The sequence below is a fragment of the Leptidea sinapis genome, chromosome 46 (assembly GCF_905404315.1).
Source record: "Leptidea sinapis chromosome 46, ilLepSina1.1, whole genome shotgun sequence".
NCBI classification, from domain to species: Eukaryota; Metazoa; Arthropoda; class Insecta; order Lepidoptera; family Pieridae; genus Leptidea; species Leptidea sinapis.
In genome coordinates this window covers 7,488,912-7,512,313 of record NC_066310.1, presented here as the reverse complement: position 1 = coordinate 7,512,313, position 23,402 = coordinate 7,488,912, and the positions used below count along the sequence as shown (strand labels likewise).

The 23,402-nt window shown below is 36.5% G+C and overlaps 1 protein-coding gene across 11 annotated transcripts in view; it reads right to left on the bottom strand.

Annotated features, from left to right (window-relative positions):
• Positions 1–23,402, bottom strand: part of LOC126977821 (tight junction protein ZO-1) — a 159,286-nt gene that overhangs the window by 17,500 nt on the left and 118,384 nt on the right. For 9 of the 11 annotated variants that reach the window (XR_007732437.1, XM_050826422.1, XM_050826430.1 and 6 more), the window contains 13 exons: positions 20,660–20,929; positions 18,844–19,008; positions 17,211–17,277; positions 15,222–15,372; positions 13,518–13,650; positions 11,970–12,113; positions 10,645–10,817; positions 8,707–8,878; positions 7,835–8,051; positions 6,869–7,049; positions 3,179–3,403; positions 2,720–2,870; positions 336–469 (listed from right to left, as the gene is read on the bottom strand). Coding sequence is in view for 10 of the 11 variants with exons in the window: in XM_050826422.1 (XP_050682379.1) it covers positions 336–469; positions 2,720–2,870; positions 3,179–3,403; positions 6,869–7,049; positions 7,835–8,051; positions 8,707–8,878; positions 10,645–10,817; positions 11,970–12,113; positions 13,518–13,650; positions 15,222–15,372; positions 17,211–17,277; positions 18,844–19,008; positions 20,660–20,929 (2,183 nt within the window). In the remaining variant the exon portion in view is untranslated. Of the gene's footprint in view, positions 1–335; positions 470–2,719; positions 2,871–3,178; positions 4,847–6,868; positions 7,050–7,834; positions 8,052–8,706; positions 8,879–10,644; positions 10,818–11,969; positions 12,114–13,517; positions 13,651–15,221; positions 15,373–17,210; positions 17,278–18,843; positions 19,009–20,659; positions 20,930–23,402 lie in introns of those variants that run through there. The other 2 variants (XM_050826432.1, XM_050826429.1) reach the window with 2 other exon arrangements.

Below are 23,402 nucleotides of genomic sequence, written 5' to 3'. Positions count from 1 at the left end.
AAGTATAACTTAAAATCATGTCAGTCTGTGGTTCCGGTACAAAGGTACGCCAAGAAAGAGCCAAAGAGACGTAGCTAACAAATCCTCATAGTAACCTCATGGGCAAGGAGAGTTTGACGTTAGTATAGGCATTGCATGACGTCCAAAAGGTAATATATTACAGCTGTGGGTAACGTTTTCTTAGAAAGCTATGAGCAGAATAAGAGTACTTTTAACTTGGCACCCCTTTACAGTGTCCAAAATTTATTGTAACTATGGGTTTTATTATGCCTGAAATAAATACCTTTTATTTATTATTATTTATTGATTACTAAGTAGGATCTGATAATACTTACAGAAGGATTATGCCTAAGTGAATGCGACGGTCTTCCGGGGGGTGGCGCTGGTAGCAGTACTCCCCCCGCGGGTCGTGATGTAACGCCTGGTATATTCGCACCTCCCTGAGCGCTGCGGGGAGGTAACTCCGGCACTAGAAATGAATAATAACAACATAATTTGGCAGAACTCATAAGTATTTATATTTGTAACACAAATGGAAGTAAAATACCGATTGGGGTGGACAATCTTCTAATATATAAAATTCTCGTGTCATGGTGTTAAACATTGAACTCCTCCGAAACGCCTTGACCGATTCTCATGAAATTTTGAGTGCATATTGGGTAGGTCTGAGAATCGAACATCTATTTTTCATCCCCCTAAATGTTAAGGGTTGTCCACACGATTTTTTTTTTTATAAATCCCATGTTTTTTTCAGTGAACTGGTAAAGTAACCGTAATGTACGGATTTTAATGGGAATTACTTCATGGAATGCAGTTTAGTCCTAGATAGTTTTTATTTTGATTTGGGACTCATAATTATTTTCATTTCCAATATTTGTTTTGTGTGGGCATAATTTCTATGAGAGAATTTATTGACGCAGGGTTTGACAGTTCTGCTGTGAAACAATTTCATTATAACAACAGGAAGCATATTTTACGAAATAATTCTTAATTGATGTTACCTATTTCATCTTTTACCTATTCTTGATAAATTCATAAAAAATAGTATTTTATTTATTATGTATAGAAAAACGTCTGTCGGGTCAGCTAGAAGCTATAAAAAAATTAACCTAGGGTTTAACATAAATTTTGTCACTGCTAAGTAGCTAAGCTTTGCTTTTAAAATGGAGTAGAGTGTTATATTTTTAACAGATTTGGTCTAATTAATCGCTTTAAGGCTCATCTAATATATAAAATTCGCATGTCGCGGTGTTTGTAGTTAAACTCCTTCGAAACAGCTTGACCGATTCTCATGAAATTTTGAGAGCATATTGGGTAGGTCTGAGAATCGGGTGGTCCACTCAATTTTTTTTTTTGACATTTTTTTAAAAATTTATTTGATTATGAGTCAACTTCAAAAATACATACAACTTCAAATTTTCACCCATCTACGATCAACAGTTACTTTTATATCGCGATTTTAATATCGGCAATACAACGTTTGCTGGGTCAGCTAGTAATCTATAATATATAATGCTTAAGCATGCGTGCTTTTTTTCACTTTACATTACATTGTGATACCCCTGTTAAGTTATTACTTTTCTCGTCCCTTATTTTTCATAAAAACAAATACAAACACTGTAGTCTCCCAGACTTAATAAAGATTGGGAATATCCATTAGCTGCGAATACGACATACTAATCTGGCATCTCACTCTCACAAAACAAATAAAATTGTCTTTTATTCTTGATACTCAGGTTTTCGCCACAATTCAGTTCAATCGTGGAATGCACTCCTAGGCCAATGGCCGAACTAATTCCACCTGCATTAGCTCTTATAAATGAAGTCAATCTATTATCACCCATCGTGAATCATTAACACCACTTCAGCATTTCCTTCTTTGAAAGTAAACGAAGAAAGGTTTAAACTTTCATCATCAACCGAACGACGTTCACTGCTGGGCCTCCCCCAAAGATTTCCACGACGATCGGTCCTGCGCTGCCCTCATCCAATGTATTCCGGCGATCTTTCCAGATCGTCGGTCCATCTAGTGCGGGGCCTACCAACACTGCGTCTACTGGTACGTGGTCGCCGTTCAAGATCTATAGTGCCCCATCGGCCATCTAACCGTCGAACTATGAGTGCACTTCAGTTACGCAATCATTTAAGCTATGTCAGTGACTTTGGTTCTCCTAATTATTATGAAACGAGGTTATTAAATAAGATAAACAATTAAACTTTAATATTTAATTTAATATTTAATTCCCCCGGGCGAAAATTATTTAGATTCTGCTATGAGGCAATAAATAACCCTAAACACACTGCAATATGAGGCCATTTCTTTCACAAGAGCGATACTCGAAAAACCGGAAGATTCTCCGAACTCCGGCTGAGCAAGGGTCTACCTACTAGTAGTAAGAAGCAGGTACTCGTAGTAGTAGTAGGGTTGTGTTTGCATCAACAATAGCCGAGGTTCGAGTCTCCTTAGGAGACGCCCCGCGACTGTTGTTGCGTAGTCTTTGCGGCCTCCACGGCCCATGTCCTATGTCGCTGTAAAAGCATGGCTAACAGCATAGAGGAGGTTTTAGTCGGTATGGGGTGTCCGCTACTCGACACTCCGACACTCGAGTCCGACATATTACGCCGCGTTCCGGGGCGTAAATACGTAACTGTATTGCCTCCTCTCAAAAAAAAAAAAAAACATAATAAGCATAAAGGTAAAGGTGTACATTATACATACCGGTCCCATACAATGGCGACTGTGGTGGCGACTGTGACTGATAGGGTGGCACCTCGCTACTTGCAGGTGACATGTGTTGGTTGTGACCTACGTTATTAGCCTGACCATTTGTATTCGACGAAAAGCCGTATTTACTATCGTACGCGTTTTGCTGTAATTAAACAAGAAAGTTAACACAGTTTTATATTACTCGAAAATTTTATTGGATTTTAATACTAATAATAACTAACATACATGTGAATACATAATTGAAATAATAAAACATCGAAAATTCTTGCCATTAACCAGACTTATAAATACGAAACAATAATATAATCATGATACATGAAAAGATTACAGAAAGATGATTTAATTTTCGATGAATATTTAATAGCATGTTTAACCTGAATGAACGAACCTATTGTGATGCTCTTTTTACTGTTAAAGGTTAAAATGATGAGATAAACAATTAATACGAACCGTGTATGGAGGGGGCACTGTGTCGTTCATGTGGTTAATGTCTTCATCTCTATCCATATTGTCTTGTGTCGTAGCGATAGAGGGATCCGAGGACGACTTCACAAGTCGCGGAGCTGGCGGTGGACTCACTTCCAAATCACTCTCTGGACTAGAGGCGTACGACAATCTGTTCTCCGTGCTCGACGACATTGAGAATAGGAAGTCATCCGACAATGGCTCAGGGCGCTGTTATTTTCAATTCACCGCCATTTTATGTTAACGCGCCATTTTGTTTAGGTCGGCCATTTTCAAATCGCAGCGGCGTCGAGGGTGGGTTATGGAATGGGGTGATAAGACAAGACAAATGAATGATATTGTCAAATAGGTACAGAAACTAAATAATTTTAGCGTCTGTGAATGATTAATGCATTGGGTTCACACTAAACATCCACATTCACTATGCGCAGATTTATTTTTCAATTACAATAATTTTGGTTGTGAATAATGTGAATAAATAGTGAATGTCGATGTTTAAAAACAAACGTGATATAAACACTGGTATTTGTGGGTAATATATTTACAAACTAAATTATAACAAAACTAAAAAAAATCGAAAAAAAAATATGAAATAGGAAAGCGAAGCAAAAAAGGTTAAATCTATAATAGATTATAATATACAAACTTTTTATACAAGTCAAATAAATATTAAAATAGTAAGGAATCAACAAACCTTAGGTATATCAAGGCGAAACTATTTTTATAAGCATTAATAGAAGCGAACAAACCAAAATATACCAACAATTTCGTTGTATATTTACAAGAAACCCAAAAGCAAACGACAAACATAACAGGATAAAATAGATGTTAGTTTCCAAAATCAATTATTTAAACATAACCTAAATGCTGTTCAGATATTGACTTATCAACTGTTATATCTCTTTCGACCACGATTTCTTTGTCATTTTTGTCCAATTCATCCAATTTAAGAGTTGGCAATGACAAATTTTTTGCTTTATTCAACGACTTGGACATGGAAGGTAAGGTACGAGATTCACTCAACCTGGTCGTGTTTAAAAACGACTTTTGATTACAATTACAGTTCGGTATCCGGCAAATACGTACAGGCCTTTCTATCGGTTGGATTTCCTTTTGGAGACGCGCCTTCCATTCCGGGACCTCAGTGGATTTTTCCGGTAATTTCTGGAAAAATGCTGAGGCTGGTCTAAACTGGTCTGTTATAGGAACAACTGAGGTCGGCCGCTGAGCTATAGGAGCTGGTTTTGCTGATGTTTCCAAAACGCTATACGGTCTAAATGTTTGCGGCGGTTTAAATATCCGCGTAAGCTGTGGACTTAAACTTGAATTTTGCAATCGAGTATTTAGTTTCGACCTTTCATCGTAGGGGTAGTTTAAAGGTCTTGGCCTGTTGCTCATGTTAGTCATATACATATTGTTAGGCATGCATGGGTTTAATGTCTCCGAGTAATAGTAGGGTATTACATGATTTCTGTTAGCGTCGTACAACTGACCATGGCGTTTAGTGGTGTTAGAGTTTGGTGAAAGAATGTTTGGTGAGCGGATCGGTTGCGGGGCTTGGGGATAAAACTTGATGGGGTATGAAATGGGATAGAAGGCGGGGTACTGGGATGGAGGGACGGGGAAGTATATATCCGACACCATTTCAACGTGCTACACCGCCGCAAGACAACAGAAAAGAAATTGGTTAATACGCTGACAATGAGAAAGATAGAATTTGGAAATATGATTAGTATATTAGATTTAGAGACGACATTGTCCCAAATCCTAAATTTCTAAATTTTTCAAAGATTGTGTACTTAATTCATTTCGAGTTATAAACCGGTATTACTCGAATTAGCTGTAAGTTTAAGTTTCGTTGTTTAACATAAAATAATAAAAACTACATTTTTAATCCCTGTAGATTCAGTCTAACATGGCAACACTAATAATATTTCCAAATTCTACCACACTGACATAGTAACATATTATACCACATACATATATTACCAAATGCACCCAGCATCTTAGCGATCATCTTGAAGTAAAGTATATTCTGCGATACATAAATAATGAAACATATTTAACAGAACGATACATACAAAACAAAACATATATGAAAGCAAAATGAAAATTGCCAGTAGTAAAAAAAAAATTTTTTTTTTCTCATTTTGTAGTTATCACATTGCATATTATACTTTGGCGTTTCATAAGAAAAATGAAACATTTTATTATATTTTGTGAATAGAATACCAGTATAATAGTAAATCCTATATTTCTATTAAGCCCACATTTTTCACATAACCTCAAATTCTTTGAAAAATTAACATGTAGGTAGATAAACTTACATAATAAAGAAACAAATCGAAATGTAGGTGCTTGATTATAACTAAGGCTGTCTTTTTTCAAAATTATTTATTATTGATAAAATTTATGTTAATTATAGAAAACATTGAAATATATTATTTAAAAATGTTACACGAAATTAACTTTAAACGGAATTCGTATAAACATGCGGGTGAAAAATTTACATCAAAATTCATTTCTAAGGTGTTTGATCGGGCAAAAAAATGTACGATACAAAAAAAATACACTTTTTTCGATTACAGTTTTGAGCAGCAGGGCAAATGAGAAGTAGATTATTTGTCTGTTAATTTTTGTTTTTTTGACGTGATAACTTCTTTAGCGGCGTCCAGCACTTTTCTTGGGATGGGTATAAAATTTTAAACTCGCGTCAGGACACGTGGCCTGATCGAAAATTCGTAAGACAGTCGTTGAAATTATAGATGAAAGATTTATATTTCTAAATATATACTATTACAGTTCGGCTATTTCAACTTAATGATCATACGGTCATAGGACCAGTCGTCATACGGTCGAGGGATCGAATCTCGGCCGTGAAACATTTTTACAGTATATTATGGATGAAAGTTGATTTTTCTGAGAGATAAACTTTTTAATGTTAAATAATTGCAATAGTTCTGAAGTGTTTAATTTTTTATCCAAGTACTTGAATGAATTTTGTTTTAAATCACATAAATTCTAGTACTTTTATACTGATAAATAAAAAAATCCGTGCGAAATTATTCCCTAACCCGGCACTCAAGCGCGACCCGTATTTTTTTTTTCTATGTGACAAGCTTCATACATTTTTAAAAGGTTGTCAAAAAGACTGTCCCCAGCAAGGACCGAATCAACTATCAGCTTTCAAAGGTACCAGTTAAATAATGTGCTCGTTAGTATTTTTTTTTTTAATTTAAACGTATCTCTCGCTTGAAATTAATTTTAACTTGATTTGCTCTTACGGATGTTTGCGATTTGTTTCTCTAATCTGTGACTTTAAACTTTATTCTAATTAATCTAATTCTATGATAAAATTGTCACATTGAAATAAAACTATTTTCATTCGCGCTTATTTAACATTAAATATAAAACCGTTTTCTATTTAATTATAAAAAAAATCAAAGATAAAATCAGTAATTAGACACTTGTACAATTGCAGTTCGCAGTCAGCTTGACATGACTCTGCTGAGACTGAGAAAATAATAATAATATTCAAATAGATTTTCCAACATGAGTAATTTTAACATCAGTTGTGTTTTAAATCCTTTAAAAAATTGTCCATTTTAATAGCTTTATTTCAACAAGAATTTCTTTATCAATACTAATTATATTACTTAATAATACAATAATCACCTTTGTTTCCGAGACCCACAGTTGCTGTTGCTGGGTCCTGTGCACCAGATCGCACAGTTTGCTGAACCACGCACCTTGGTTGGCTTCACTCAAGGTGATTGTGTGAGTGAACACGTGGCCCCACACTCGCTCCATCTGTTGGCACTGTTCTAGAAGCTTCTTTGAAGACTTGTGCGCTGATCTGTGGACACATAATTGAATAATTACTTGTTTCTAATACGAATTTTTGTTTTTACAGGGTGCAAGAACAAACAAATATACGGGTCGATTTAGGACGATTTTGACCTGCCAATACCACGGAAAAATGTTCATACCGGTATAGTGCGGAATATGGAAGAAATGTCCTGATAATTGGACTGTGGATGCCACGTGGTTGACATGCTGTGCCACAAAGATTTTAGTGGTACGGTCGTTAAAATTCAAATAATCAAATTAATTAGAATACTTAAAAGCCGGACGATAAAATGCATATTCATTAAAACTAATGGATAGTTATGTTCAAATTATAATCCCCGTGCGTTGTGATGGGTCAGGCCGCCATCTTGGTGACGTCAAAGTGACGTTAGGTCGGAAACATCAAAAACCACCAATCAAAGGTACCGTTGGCATATTCACCTCACGTAGACGTTAAAGGGACAAAGTTACACCCCTGCACTAACTCTATTAGGCTATACCTATGACACAAAATATCAACTGATTAATTACACAACTTTAAGTCACTGGAACGGTTGGTTCAGTGGAAGAGCGCTCACACGAACACAAGAGTTCGCGGGTTCGAGTCCCGCATTGTTCATAAATTTTTTTTTTCATATTAATTTGTGTAACCATCATTTCATTTATTTGATTCATATTATATTGGAAAAGATATTATACAGTGCATCCGTAGATTACTTTTAGAAGGTTTTACTCCGCTGGAAAATGGTACACACTTAAAATTAAATTGTTCCGTTAGCTTTTAGTACTTACTTTGGTAGCCCCGCCCTCAAGCTCTTGATGATATGCTTATTATCGGCTTTCATGAATATCACAATAGGATAGAACTGCGCATAGTTGAGTCTGTCCACGGCATTTGGTGTTATGTCTAAGAGAGCGTGTTTACCGCGCTCCATTATATTTCGTATGCTGGATAGCCGAATGATACCCGAAGATTTGTTCTTACTGTCTTCTAAAGTATTGTCCATTTCTGTCACAATAAAAATCCAATATATTTAACATAAGTGTAGAGGGATAATGACAAACGTCTATGTCAAATATCCTGCATTCGATCGAGGTAACTATAGTCCTCGCAAGTTGAGAGAGGGACAGGCCACCATCTTAGTGACGTCAGGTGACAGCTGACACTTTAATAATTATTAGCACCGTTTGCAAAAGTGGAGTACGGATATTAATGCATATCGTTAAAATCGAACATATAAAATTCCTTTTTTTGCTGGATATTTTCCAAATTTTTTTGATTTTCTATAGTTGCTATTTCTTTTTTGTAAAACAAAATTAAAAAACAAGAAAAAAAAATTAACAACTGGGATAAAATTCAGAAAATAAAATTAAAATAAGACGTATTTAGTGACTTATCAGCCACATTATATACATTAAACTAATGAGTAAAAAAATAATACAGGTAAATTTTTTACATGCTGTCTGTACGAATACTTGTTTACGTCATGCATACGTTAATATGAAACGGTTGCGTCCCTGCCTCAACTTGCGAGAATTACTCAAACTAATTTTGTAAAATAATTAAGGTCTACCAAGTAATAGCTTCAGGTGTACCATAAAACCAAATATATAATGAATATGTAGGTATACTCCAAGGAGGTTAATTGATAAATATATCTCACTTGGTGAGGCGAATTTGTCCGGGTTTTCATTCAAAAGTCGTTCTCTAGCGATGTCGGCAACAGCTCCGAGGATTATTACAGGTCTGATGAAACCCGGCTGCTTGAGGACCACCCTCTCGTAAGCCGGGAACTTGCTGATGCTGTCAGAGAGAACCACTTCATCCCAGTGTTCCTGCCGATGAAAAATAAACATGGTCAATACTTCTTGTTTCAACAATATCTAACGCTATTATATAATAATAATAATTATAATATTAAAAGACAATAATTATTATTGTCTTTTTAATTACCACAGACCGGGATTAAATTAATTACGTGTAAGTATATTTTTATTTGTCTAATTATTTCACTTGTCTTTTTCTTTCTTTTTGTTTTTGAATAGTTTTAGGGTACAACCCATAATCAGCTATCATTTTAATATATATTATATTAAAGGCGATGTTACCAAATGGCACAATGGAAGACCGCTAGATTAGTGTACTTCAGTTATTTTCACAGCATCATGACGTACGGTATTTTACTATGGGGTCATGCTGCTGACATTGATATAGTGTTTGTTCTGTAAAAGAGAGCTGTTCGTGCTATATATCAGCTTGGTTATAGACAGTCTCTCAAAGAAAAATTTAAAGAAATAAATATTATGACTGTTCATTGTCGGTACATTTATGAAAATTTAATATACGTTCACAAAAATCGTCACCTTTTTGCCCTTAATAGTGATTTTCATTATTATAACACTAGAAATAAGGGATTGCTTGTAACTAGTGCTAGTAGGCTTCATAGGATACATAATAGCTTTAAGGATAAATGTATACACTTCTATAATAAAGTCCTAGCCACTGTTCAGGCATTATCTATAAATAAATTTAAATGTTTATTAAAAGAACTGGCTCTGTCGTAAATCTTATTACTCCACAGCTGAATATCTAAATTATCGGACAGCCTGGGACTAGATTGTAATTATTTCATAGCGATGGAAATGACTGTACAATATTGTATGTTTTTATTGAAAAGAGCGCAAAAAAGAATGCTGGGAGAGTTTCTTGCGCCGCTTCTTCTCTCTCAGAGCGCCATTTGTTTTCGAAACATTAGTAGTATCTAGTATATTAGAAATGACATCAAAAAGAATTCTAAAGGAATCAATTTTGAGAAAATAAATGTCTTTCATGCCTTTTAGCCCTGGTTTTCGAACCAGCAAACAAGCTAAATTGGGACCAGTTTGTGGCGTATAGAAAATAATATTTACCTGTTTACGTTAAATTTTTTAACAAGTCTTTTGTATTTAGTTGTACATTAACGTTACAAATATTTTTTTTTTCTTTCTTTCTTTCTTTTCTTTCTATTTCCTGGAATCGCCAGTATTCGTACAGTGCAGTACAACTGCCACCACAACTAGTTCTACTTCTAAACCGGAATCAATACACTGCAACTGTTGTTAGGCTTTAAGTGTGTGGACTGTGTGACTGTGTGCAGTCACTGGAGATATTGCATATTAGGACGGACGCAGTGTGATTTAATGGGTGACGCAGATGTGGTCGCTAACTAGGGGCCTTATGGTGAATCTCATGGTCTCTCAGAGGGCAATGGAAGGGGACTATGCTCTGAGCTTCCCTGCGAGATCGAAAATTAGGAGATCCGTTTATTATTATTGTTATTATTATTACCGACATAGCGCAGTTGGTTGCGAAACTGAAGTGGCTGTAGGCAGGGTACATAGCTCAACGGACAGATGGCTGTTGGGGCTGTAAAGTCCTAGAATAGCGACCATATGACGTAGTGTTGGTAGCCCCCCTCATATAGACCTACGATCTGGTCAACACCGTCGCAATAAGCTGGATGAGAGCTGCAGGGCAGGAGCGGTCGTCATGGCGATCTTTGGGGGATGCCTCTGTCCAGCAGTGGAAGACTTCCGGCTGAAAAATGATGATTATCTGATACCTTTCCAAGGCTCTTGCTACGTCGATGCGTGGATCTCCGACGTCTAAAGAAGTTGTGTTTAACATCATTCCCGGACATTTCTTTCTTGGTGGCGTTGAACTGGGCCGTAGCCAGCTCTTCAGCTCGAGCTTTGTTTGGTATTGTGCCTTTCTGTACCTCTTGGTTGTTACGACCTAAAACAATACCAAATTTATGAATATTACACCAGTGGGAGGACAGGAGCACAGGATGCCGGCTAGATTATGTTACAACAGCGCCTATATCAGCCGTGAAGCGTAATGTGTAAACATTATTGTGTTTCGGTCTGAAGGGCGCCGTAGCTAGTGAAATTACTGGGCAAATGAGACTTAACATCATGTCTCAAGGTGACGAGCGCATTTGTAGCGCCGCTCAGAATTTTTGGGTTTTTCAAGAATCCTGAAAGGCACTGTATTGTAATGGGCAAGGCGTCTCAGTTACTATCGACTGAACTTCCTGCTCGTCTCGTCCCGTATTGGCATAAAATAATGATATTACACCAGTGGGAGGCTCCTTTGCACAGAATGCCGGCTAGATTATGGGTACTACGACGGCGCCTATTTCTGCCGTGAAGCTTTATGTGTAAAAATTATTGTGTTTCGGTCTGAAGGGCGCCATAACTAATGAAATTACTGGGCAAATGAGACTTAACATTATGTCTCAGGTGACGAGCGCATTTGTAGCACCGCTCAGAATTTTTGGGTTTTTCAAGAATCCTGAGCGGCACTGCATTGTAATGAGCAAGGCGTATCATTTATCAACTGAACTGCCTGCTCGTCTCATTCCTTATTTTCATAAAAATATATATGGAACTTTCTCATGTATCTACATAACGGCACTAAGTCGGTAGTTTGCAAACGGTACTTTTGATTGGTGATTTTTGATGTGTCTGCCCGGGCACGACGTCAGGCGATGGCTGTTGAATCGAAAACTGTAAAGGGAGGATAAACTGAGTTTCTTGCCGGTTCTTCTCAGAACGAGGCCTCCTGGTAGTCTCTTGAACTGATGGCATCAAAATTTATCTTGATGGTAATTTATCACAAACACAGATTATCTCTTCCCACGACCTTTTAGGTTAGCGTTAGGTTTTTTTTGAATTTACCCATGTTTACTACTTGTCCGATCGAGTCTAGCCAGTCCATGTTGTCATCGTTAGATAGACGACCCTTACTCTCCCCTTTCGACACCCATGGGTCGGGAATGTCTCTATTCTTTTCAATGACTCTCCTAAAATCTCCTCCATAAATATTGAAATGTATGCCCTTAAAGAACCTCCTAATTCCTAAAAATATTGCGCATAATCTCACCTATCCTAAAAACTTGCCAAGCACCCACTGTGCCGTTATGCAGCGTGTCCACTACGTGAAACACGTCGCCGCACCGGAAAGACATCTCACCGTCCGTCGGTTCCGTATAATGAAAATGGGTCTTAACGTGAAATGAATCTCCCGCTGAAAATATATAAAAAATTATGTGTTAACTACAAGAATAGTTCAATACAACTTCAGTTAGTCGCAAATTGTAGAAAACCCTATATACTTACAACTCCTGTTGCCAAAATTACAGAAATAATTAATAAATAATATTGCATTATTAATAACCGGTTCGTTTTAAAATCATTTTATGATGTAATCAAATCACACAGTTCCTACAATTATACATATTAGACGTCGATGACGTATTTCGTCGCCTCTGTCTACGGCAAATACCACCTCCGAGGCAACAGATGGCGCAAAAACTTCAATGAAAATTACTATCCCGACTCCCTGTCAACCGCGGTCTTCCTGAAAACGTGCTCTAAATAGATCACGAAACGTCAAACGCTAAAATAATAATAACGCAACTATTACGTAAAAACTAATTTACAAGCACAGTTACAATTCTTGCTATTTCTTCTCATTTAAACTCAAATTATCACGTAAAGTGGTGGTAAATAGTAAGACGTAAGGGTCATTGACTTAGCCATAGAGTAGGGAGGAGGATAGGATGAATAGTTACGTATTAACTTTGGCATAAATGAATAAAGTGATGTTGATTTTATTTGAAGGACTTCTAATTTTTAATTTGATAATTTGTTCTATGGTAACATATGATAAAACAAAGTCGTCCGCCGCGTCTGTCTGTCTGTTCGCGATAAACTCCAAAACTCCTGCACCTATCTTCATGCGGTTTTCACTAATGGATAGCGTGGTTCTTGATAAAGGTTTGAGGTATATAATTTTCTAAGTTTTTGTATACTTTTTTTTATATATTAACGAAATTTGTTGGAGATGTCGGAAAAAATAAGCCATCAGGGCTTTGAACGAAAACCCTGTCTTAACCCTTTGAGATACAACAAAATAATGTATGTTGGAATTATGTATCTTATATAGGTCTACAAAACAGTCCACGATGGAATATGCCTATTTTTTTTATGGAATAGGAGGACAAATGAGCGTACGGGTCACCTGGTGTTAAGTGATCACCGCCGCCCACATTCTCTTGCAACACCAGAGGAATCACAAGAGCGTTGCCGGCCTTTAAGGAAGGTGTACGCGCTTTTTTTGAAGGCACCCATGTCGTATCGTCCCGGAAACACCGCACAAGGAAGCTCATTCCACAGCTTCGTAGTACGAGGAAGAAAGCTCCTTGAAAACCGCACTGTGGCGGACTGCCACACATCCAGTCGTGCGAAGGTTGAATATCTCTATCTCTTAAAGATAGTAGATTATTTTATTCTTTTCAAAATTGGCAATTATAAAGCGGTAAAGCCAATTAAAAGCCGTTTGCACAAATACGATATTTATCCTTATAATTTTCTATTGGTAGCACAGCGTCTGTCGGGTCAGCTGGTATATTCATAAACGATTACTTACGCATTTGACCACTAGCAACACCATTGTATTCTTCAGGGGAATGTTGCACTATGAGATCTATTCTCTCCTGAAGACTTAGCAGGAACAAGACCGCCTCCTCTCTTGTCACACCCTTCATTTCCATGTCATTTACCTGTCAAATAAGAGATTCTCTATTTTACTCCTTTATACATAGTAACTAACTTAGCTTATATTATTCATAGTCCAAATTCACACTCTGTTAGAATTTCCGCTGTGTTTTTTGATTAATGACATAACTAGCTGATGCCCGCGACTTCGTCCGCGTGGATAAAGGGTTTTTTAAAAATAATAAGCAATTTTGGAATTGAAGATTATCTCATGTCCTACTCTAGTTCCGGTTCCCGTTTTTGTTCCCGTTCCCAACATATTATTTGAATCTTATTTCGGGGTAGAGTGCTATTGCAAACTAAACCTATTATTGGTATAGTTATAGCTCTAGACGTAAATTTCAGTTTTTCACAATTCCTGCGGGAACCATGGATTTACCCGGGATAAAATATAGCCTATGTCTTTTCCCAAGCTCTATTCCATCGCTGTTTAGTAGCTCCATCGTAAAAGCGTAACAAACAAACTTACATTCACATTTATAATATTAAAAAATATAAACCCACTTTTACACGAACGGCAGTCGGGTACTGAATCCTATAAATGATACAAATATCTGTTGGGTTCTAGTTAATTAGTTAAACTGGCATTATAGCGACTATATCAATATTAAAAATAATTAATGTCTTAAATAAAAATATTGACAGGGCCGTCACACTAAACAATCTAATCTTTATATATATAATTCATCTGTACGTGTGTTGACAGTGAACTCCTCCCAAACGGCAGGACCGATTTAATGAAATTTGTGTTCAAGTGGATCAGAGGATGGTTTAGATTCATTATCGATTATATTTAATTGAACTACCTCATAAATGGCTGGACCGATTTTGGTGAGTTTTTAGTGTTCTAGTGAATTTGAGATTGGTTTAGATTCTCAATACAGTCGCATTATAATTACCCTACGTATTTTAGTGATCTCCTAAGGTCTGGACCGATTTTTCAAATTTAAGACGTGTGTACGTCATACATCGTCTGTCGGGTCCGCTAGTTTAATATAATATGTATGACTTGTGAGTTATGTTGTATTTTAATGAAGACAATTTCTTGCATGCAAGGGCCAAGTTAATCTATTCAATTAAAACATTAAATATTGATATGGTCACTGTAAGATATTGGTAGTTTCGCTAATTACGTAATAACTTAAGACAGAAGGAGCCTTAAGTTGGGACTGAATAAATCGATCGATTTAGTATTACATTCATCTCACAACTTTTTACGGTAGAAGAACATTTTTTTATAGATATTAAAGGACGAGACGAGCAGGACGTTCGGCTGAAGGTAATTGATACGCCCTGTCCATTACAATGCAGTGCCACTCAGGATTCTTGAAAAAACTTCTGAGCGGCACTACAATTGCGCTCGTCACGTTGAGACATAAGATGTTAAGTCTCATTTGCCCAGTAATTTCACTAGCTACGGCGCCCTTCAGACCGAAACATAGTAATATTTACAAACTACTAATTCACCCATAATCTACCCGGCATCCTGTGCAAAGGTAATACAGAGTTGTGAGATTTGTTTTTTTACAAGTTATGTTTTTATAACAATTTATTTATTATAAGAGAATGATCTTACTTTAAGTATTTTGTCAGCGGGTTGTAACCCTTGCAGCGCGGCCGGACTTCCCGGTTGCACGCCTGACACAAACACTCCGGACCGGTTCCCGCCGCACAATCGCAACCCGACCGACCCCTCCTTCTGGAAACTTATCAACCGGGGCTCGCTTCTGCAAAACACATTCAATATATTAAGAGCAAATAAAAATAAATTAAAACCCCCAGATCATTTATATGCACAAATAAAATTTGAAAACAAAATTTTATGAGCGATGCGGAACTCGAACCCGCGACCTCTTGCGTTCAAAATATTATTTGTGTATTAATACCAGAACTACCATTAAAAACATAACAAATTGTTTACATTTGAAAGAGCGACATCTCAAGTCAATTTCCTAATATGCAAATATTGGGGTTGAGCAGGTTATCAACTGTAAAGTAGATGCTGTAGAATGTAGATTGAGAGTTGAACAAATCTCCACAACCTGAGAGTTGAACAAATCATACAAGATTTTATCAACGACACGTGTTCACTCGAACGGTTGGCTCAGTTGGAAAGAGCGCTCGCACGGAACGCGAGGGGTCGCGGGTTCGAGTACCTCATAGTTGATAAATTTTGTTTTCAAATTTTATTTGTGTATTAATCCCAGAAGTGAGTTCCCATCACTTTAAAACATAACAAATCATTTATATGTTTAGATAGACTGTGACAGTTGTGTCGTCAAAAATTGAGGTAAAGTATTAACCATTATTTTGAGCAACGCACGCACACTAACACAAAGTGACATACAAATCGCAAGTGGAAGACGTAGCTTGTCACGCACACTCAAGTAATAAACCTGGCCTGATTTCATCGGTTGTCTAACAGCAAGAGGCTTTATCTAGACAATATGAATATAAATAATAGAAAATTATGATATCATCCCCAACATCAGTAAAGTGTTTCCGGGATAATACGACTATAATTCGAAAGGAATACACTTTTCTAAAAGGCCGGCAACGCTCATGTGCTTCCTTTGGTGTTGCAAGAGAATGAGGGTGGTGGTGATCACTTAACATCAGATAGCCCGTACGCTCGTTTGTCCTCTTCTTCCATAAAAAAAAGAATAAATATTTTTCTCAAACATGCATGGAAATATTGTCATTATTTTCGAAAAGAGAACACGCGAAGTATCGAATTTTCGGACAAAGAAACAAATCCATTCCAAATATCCAGGAGCGTTTTTTGAATAAGGAACTTTACAACGCTCTTGCAATGTTGTATGAAACGGCGTGCCGGGGTTATTAAATACTCTTTGATCGTATCTCTTTTGTCATTCTTAGCATACCATAGTCTCTTTGCTTAGTACAAATTGCGTTTACATGGCTGTATAGCTATAAATGCGTTTGCCTGTCGGCACAGATGATAAAAAAAATTGGCGACAAAGCTGAAAATTCGTCTTGATTTGTTATTTACATACCTACTTAATAAATATGAATTTAATAATAATTAAAATGAGTTCCAATGGTTCGGAGGGTGAAATGGAGATTGATTGTACTCCACCAGATTTAAGATCAGAACCCAAATTGGCAATGGAAAACCTGCTTCCAGCGATTTCAAAGGTAAATCAAATTTAATGTATAATATAAAACGTGTGTTTTATTTCCCTGTATTCTATTGAGAAAAGCACTATATATGCCTTGGCGGGAATTGGCTATTGCCTGTCTCGTATTTAGTATACCGGCCTGCATTTGTCTATTTCGAGTTTCGAGTTTGTATATAAGTTTCACCTCATCATCCAGTTATTAGTGTCATTAGCGTCCTTATATGAAGACCTTCTCCATTTCTTCCTACCTCTTCCAACTTGAAACATTCCTTCCAAACCCATTCGCAAAGTATAAGAAATGGAAATCTAATATACGAATTAGGTTAGCTCTTAGACTATTACCCGGAGGCAGCAAACTCGCGTTCTGACTCTCCAACCAACGGTTCAGAAGCATCTTATTAGTTATAATACTAACTACTTACAGTGGTTTGTTTCGTTGATTCGTCATTCCATCTTCTTCGTACAATTGCCGGCGACTGCTGTAATAGTCTGAAAGAATACATTTTAATTAACTCGGCTTCGTAAGTGTGTTTTAGCAGTGGTGTATTGACGTAAGAAAGTCATTGAGTGGGAGGCCCCATTACACAGGATACCCGCTAGATTATGGGTACCATAACGGCGCCTATTTCGGCCGTGATGCAGTAATGTACAAGCATTACTGTGTATCGGTCTGTAAGGCCCAGTAGCTAGTGAAATTACTGGGCAAAAGAGACTTAACATCTTGTGTCAAGGTGATGAGCTCAGTGGTAGTGCCGCTCAGAATTTTTGGGTTTTTCAAGAATCCTGAGCGCCACTGCATTTATTGAGTAGGGCGTATCAATTACCATCAGCTGAACGTCCTGCTCGTTCCTTATTTTCATGAAAAAAGTGGTGAAAGTGGTGACAAATGAAACGGAGATAAGATAAAGTCAAAAGAGTCGCTGGACCTACATGGATCCTGTAATGTCTCGCATTTGGGGAAAAGGTGAAACAACTGTTGTTCAGGAACTGGCGCTCCCGCTGTACTGTCATTCCATATATAGCACTCAACGTCATACAGTTAATGTCACTGTCGACGTCATAACAGTGACATATTTAATTCAGACTAGATGTCAAGACACTATAGATCCAAATTGCGAAAGACAGAGATAGGCATGGAAAGCTTTGGAGGAGGCTTTTGTGGAAAGATAAGCTGTTTAACTGAACGTCGATAATTTAGATTTAAGTTTATACATAGCTTGAGCGCAAAAAAAGAATGCTGGGAAAGTTTCTTTCGCCGCTTCTTCTCATTTGTTTCCGAAACGGTAGTAGTATCTAGTATATTAGAAATGACATCAAAAAGAATTATAAAGGAACTAATTTTGAGAAAAAAATGCCTTTTTATGCCCTTTTTTGTTATAAAGTAGAATATAATTTTATAATCTTAATCTTATAGGCTTATTTTATTATTACGTACATACGACTTTGGGATTCAAATGTGCAAGGACTTTTTTATTTATGATAAGATGGAAAGAAATAAAAAGATTACCATCAGTTCGGAAAGGTTGAGCTTTAATGAGAAAAAGTGGCAAGAAACTTATTGCCGCTCTTTTAAGGTCGTGCACCAAAATAACTCAAACGTTTTGGCTTACTTGTGGAAGTTAAAAAAAAGAAAGAAACAGAAAAGAAACGTGTAAAAAGTAAGTGCAGTAGATGATATTGTATCAATCCGCACACAATGTTAATGAACTGTACAGGTATATTTCTCGCAAGCAATGATATACTTTAACTAACAATAAAATGGTATATTATCAATAAGACGTGACTATATATGCCTGCCCACTACAATACAATGCCGATCAGGATTTTTTACATCTTAAGTCTCAAAGCGACGAAGGGAACCGCGAATCCGTTCAGAATTTTTGGTTCGCAATCAAGAATCCTCAGCGGCACTGCATGGTACAACCGGCACGTCTTGCACGTCTCGTCGTAAAAAAAAACCTACTCTTTATTTACCCTCTGAGCTATATATTTCTTCCATAAAAAGTTAGTAACCTTCCTATATGCTTATAGAGTAGGTAACTGCGAATTCCTTACCATCATTTCTTGGCGGAGGAGGCCGAGGCGGTTCATGTTCGTGGTTTCCTCTTCTTTCTGAACCTCTCACCGGCGCCGCCACGTAGAGGTTCTGACCACTGCTAGAGTACGGTGATGAGAGAGACTCGCTGCCGTTGTTGGGAAACGAGTTGAGTGGTGTTGCTTCTGTTGAGAATAACAGCAACTTATTACTCTTTCTAAACGGTGGGCCGACTAGTGTTTTAAATTTGAAGTACCGATTACTTTGACTTTGAAAGGTAGAATGACATTCATTTTTTGACAGTAAGTTACACTATATGCTCGAACAAAATTGGGAAAGATTAAAAACTTACTTTACTCTTACGAATGGGTAGTTTTTGACTTTCAATAAGAGGTATTATAGCCTATTTCGAATTATAAAAATAATTGTTTTTGAATTTGCACACTGTTTTTGAAAATCGAATAATCAGACGAAATGCTGGTGTCATTTGGAAAGAAAAGCAAAACAAAGAATTCTCTGTGGAGTACCATTAACGATATATGGTACGCAAACCATCCAGAGACCATTGAAGCGTTGAAACATTTAATCGAAGTTCCATTGAAAAGATTCAAGTCGAAACAACAATTGAAAATGTACAGAAAAATTGGATTGATCGGATGGGGTACTGCCGTGCCAGTCGTGGTAGTCATATAAATTATATTGTGTTCCATTCTTAAATGACAAAGTGCAACCTTTCCAATAAACAATAGAAATTTGAGAAAATAATCCGAAGTTTTTTTAAATCCGATTGAAATTTAAAACATGACCCACCCTTTAGAAGATACGAATAGTTATAATAAAACCAAGCCTTGCAAATCCACCTTTAGCTAAGCGTTCTTTGAGTAAAATTTATTAATTTGGTACATACTACATACTAATATTGATGATTCTGCCATATTGTAATTAGCCAAAGAGAAGTTGGAGCATAAGCTGCAACATATTATTACGAAATGGCTTTTTAATTTGGATGAAATACTTAAATTTTAAACAGGGCTTATAGAAATTTGCTTTCATATTAAAATACTAAACTATAATTTACCCAAAAAATGCAAATATAAGAAGTATTGAGTATTAAGTTTTTAACACTTTCATCTCATAGCAGACGCCGGAATAGAATATGCTATGGGCCCCGCGCTTTCTTAATCCAGCACTGGGTTATACCCGAAGTTTGAAAGCAAATAATTTACAACTAAGATTATAATGGGTATAAGGTTAGGTTATTAAGATATAAGTATCTTCATTAAATACACTTTTAATGGTCTCCAATATTCTTACAAACAAAAGTGAAGAAACTTCCAGGGCTACTCGGAGAGTCGTGGAGTCGCCAAGTATAATGGATGTTTTAAAAAATATTTTAAATAAATTAATATATTAAATAGATTAAAAATATTGGCTAATTGATTCCGTAGATTGGTTGTACACAGAAGCTGGTTCCCAGAAAAACGCTCTGTGCATAAACTCTATACCACTTAACAATAATACCGAAAGTATGGATAATTTTTTAGTTCGTGGAGAATAGAGAGAGTCGGACCACTCTTGATAAATGCGGAAGAATATTAGAAAGTTATCATAACATTGCTTTTGCTTTTAGTGAAAGTCCTGTCAAAATCGATGCAGCACTTTTGCAGCAGATCAGTCGTAACAAACAGCTGCTTTTTTGTGCACATAGAACATTATTTAATAAATCGGTTCTCTAATATAATTACCATATTATCTTTCCGAGAAAACATTCTTATACATTTCGTAAACGACTGTTATTTTTACATTACAAAAACACATATTGAAATGAAATCTCACCTAAGCTACTGTAATTGTTCTGGTAATTTCCATTGCTGACCGTCTCTTCTCTTATCAGCTCTCTCGTGATCACTAAATTGAGACGATCTTTACAGGATTCTATCAACTTCTTCGCTTCTTTCAGTGTCATGGCGTCGGTAACTGCTGTGTTATTGATGCGGGATATGATGTCTCCTTCGCAGAGACCCTGGCCAGCTTGGTTCAGCTGTTCCCTTGCTCGCATCGTTAGTTCCTTTACGTATATCTTGCAGCCTAATACTAGACCAAAGTCTAGAAAATAAAATCAATTTATTTTATTAAGTTTCATAGGATGTGTGTATAGGTAACTTAGATTTAGTATTAAGTAATAGTACAACTTATACTAAAGGATTCATTTCCGTTGCGCTCCAATTAGACACCGCAGGCTTAGTGCGGCAACTAATACTAAGCCCGGCGTACTCAAACCAGTCTCAAACAATGTGTGACGTTGACGTGCGATATGTTTCGTTAAACTTTGCTAATAATTGAAACTAAAATGCCTGGTTTCGTAGTAAAACTTTGTAATAATAATACTACAAAAAATCACGGACTAGAAACTAAAAAGAGAAGGACTCCGCGCCGTTATATTAGCAAGTGAAGCACCGTTACGCTAGTGTGTGTACGGTTACGGGGTATACCAGTTACAAAATTTTTCCCCCCTAAAATAAACATATATCCACAAATACTTTTATATTATTGTTTTTACACTTTTTCACAACGCCAACGGCATTTTTAAAATATGTTATTGCGACGTAAACTGATCTGTTACAGACGATGGCAAATCTCATAATGGCGGCCGATCGGCTTGTGTTACTGTAAGTGTATGCGTGGGGCTATGTATTTACATGTTTGCCGGCTTGTATTGGTGCCTCACTGTTATGTAAGGTGACACGGAGTCCTTATTTTTTACTCGTCCGTGAAAAAAATAAGAAAGACACTGGGACTACATTTTATCAGTAAGCATTTTGTTTTTTTATTAATTTCAATGAAAAATAACACGAAGCGTATGTTACAAAATTTGAAAGATTCCATTGAATGTCAAAAATGCCACGCACACAAGTATCTAATAGTTTTCGTAATAAAAAAGCTTGTTCTTAGGTAGTGCGGTATCTAGTTGGAGCGCAGCGGAGACCAATTCTTAATGTAAGGGGTATAATGTATTTAAAAATTTGTCTTTCGACTCGTGTCGAAGACTTATTACAATATGATTACTTAAACGACACTACAATATGGAATTAAATAGTATTAAAGTTGTTACTTTTTATAAATTTTATGGCTGAACCTTGTATTATATATAAATTAATACATTGCCTACATATTGTTTTAAATAAAGTTTATACAAATATATATAATATTTGCATGTATTCAATTTGTATTTTAGTGACTCACATTGACGAAGAATCTTTTTGATTTAATGCGAATAAACTATTTTCGACTTGACTTTGAAAATATAGGATCCTATACAATATCTCCCATAGAAATCAAACTAAGACAAGTTGAAATGTTATATGTGGGTTATACCATGCGGAACAGCAATGGTGGTCATTATGACGTGGACACGAAGACATTAAGAACATTAACTAGCATCTTTTTGTATGCCACTTAAGATTTAAGGCTAAAATATGCTCAGCACTTAAAGAGCGCATTTAAACACTCATTGTTTCGCCGCCTAAATTCATTATTAATATACAAACAAAGAAAAATAGGCTTTTATAAATACACACACATACATAAATTACTGGGCAAATGAGACTTAACATCTTATGTCTCAAGGTGACGAGCGCAGTTGTAGTGCCATTCAGAATTTTTGGGGTTTTTCAAGAATCCTGAGCGGCACTGCATTGTAATGGGCAGGGCGTATCAATTAATATCAGCTGAACGTCCTGCTCGTCTTGTCCCTTATTTTCATTTAAAAAAATATGCTCAGCACTTAAAGAGCGCATTTAGGCAGTGATTGTTTCGCCGCCGAAATTCATTGTTAATATACAAGCAAAGAAAAATAGGCTTTAATAACTACACATATAACAGCACTACGCAGACGTACAAAGATCATCACTGTGCTCAGCGGGGATCGAACTTGGAATCTATTTATTTTCTTGACAACTAAACCCTAACAGCTTTTTTTTTTATTTTTTTTTTATGAAAAAAAGGGACGAGACGATCAGGACGTTCAGTTGATGGTAATTGATACGCCGTGCCCATTACAATGCAGTGCCGCTCAGGATTCTTGAATAACCCAAAAATTCTGAGCGGCACTACAATTGCACCCGTCACCTTGAGACGTAAGATGTTAAGTCTCATTTGCCCAGTAATTTCACTAGCTACGGCGCCCTTCAGACCGAAGCACAGTTATGCTTACACAATACTGCTTCACGGCAGAAATAGGCGCCGTTGTGGTACCCATAATCCGGCATCCTGCGCAAAGGAACCTCCCACCGGTTATAAAACTACGAATAGTATGTATAGCCTTAAAAGTTATTTTACTGTAGAATATCTACGTATTTAAATACGCATATTACAAACAGTGTTAATAATTTATTAGGATTATTCTAAAGGTCAGAGAGACGTAGGCGTAACTAAATTCACACAAATATCAAACATCTGGTCCCTTTATTAATATAAATATGTAAGTATTAAAATGGAACTGTACTCATATCAACAGCTAACAGATAATATTACTAGATGTAAATATACGAACTTTTTAGTATACCGATATCAATTTCTG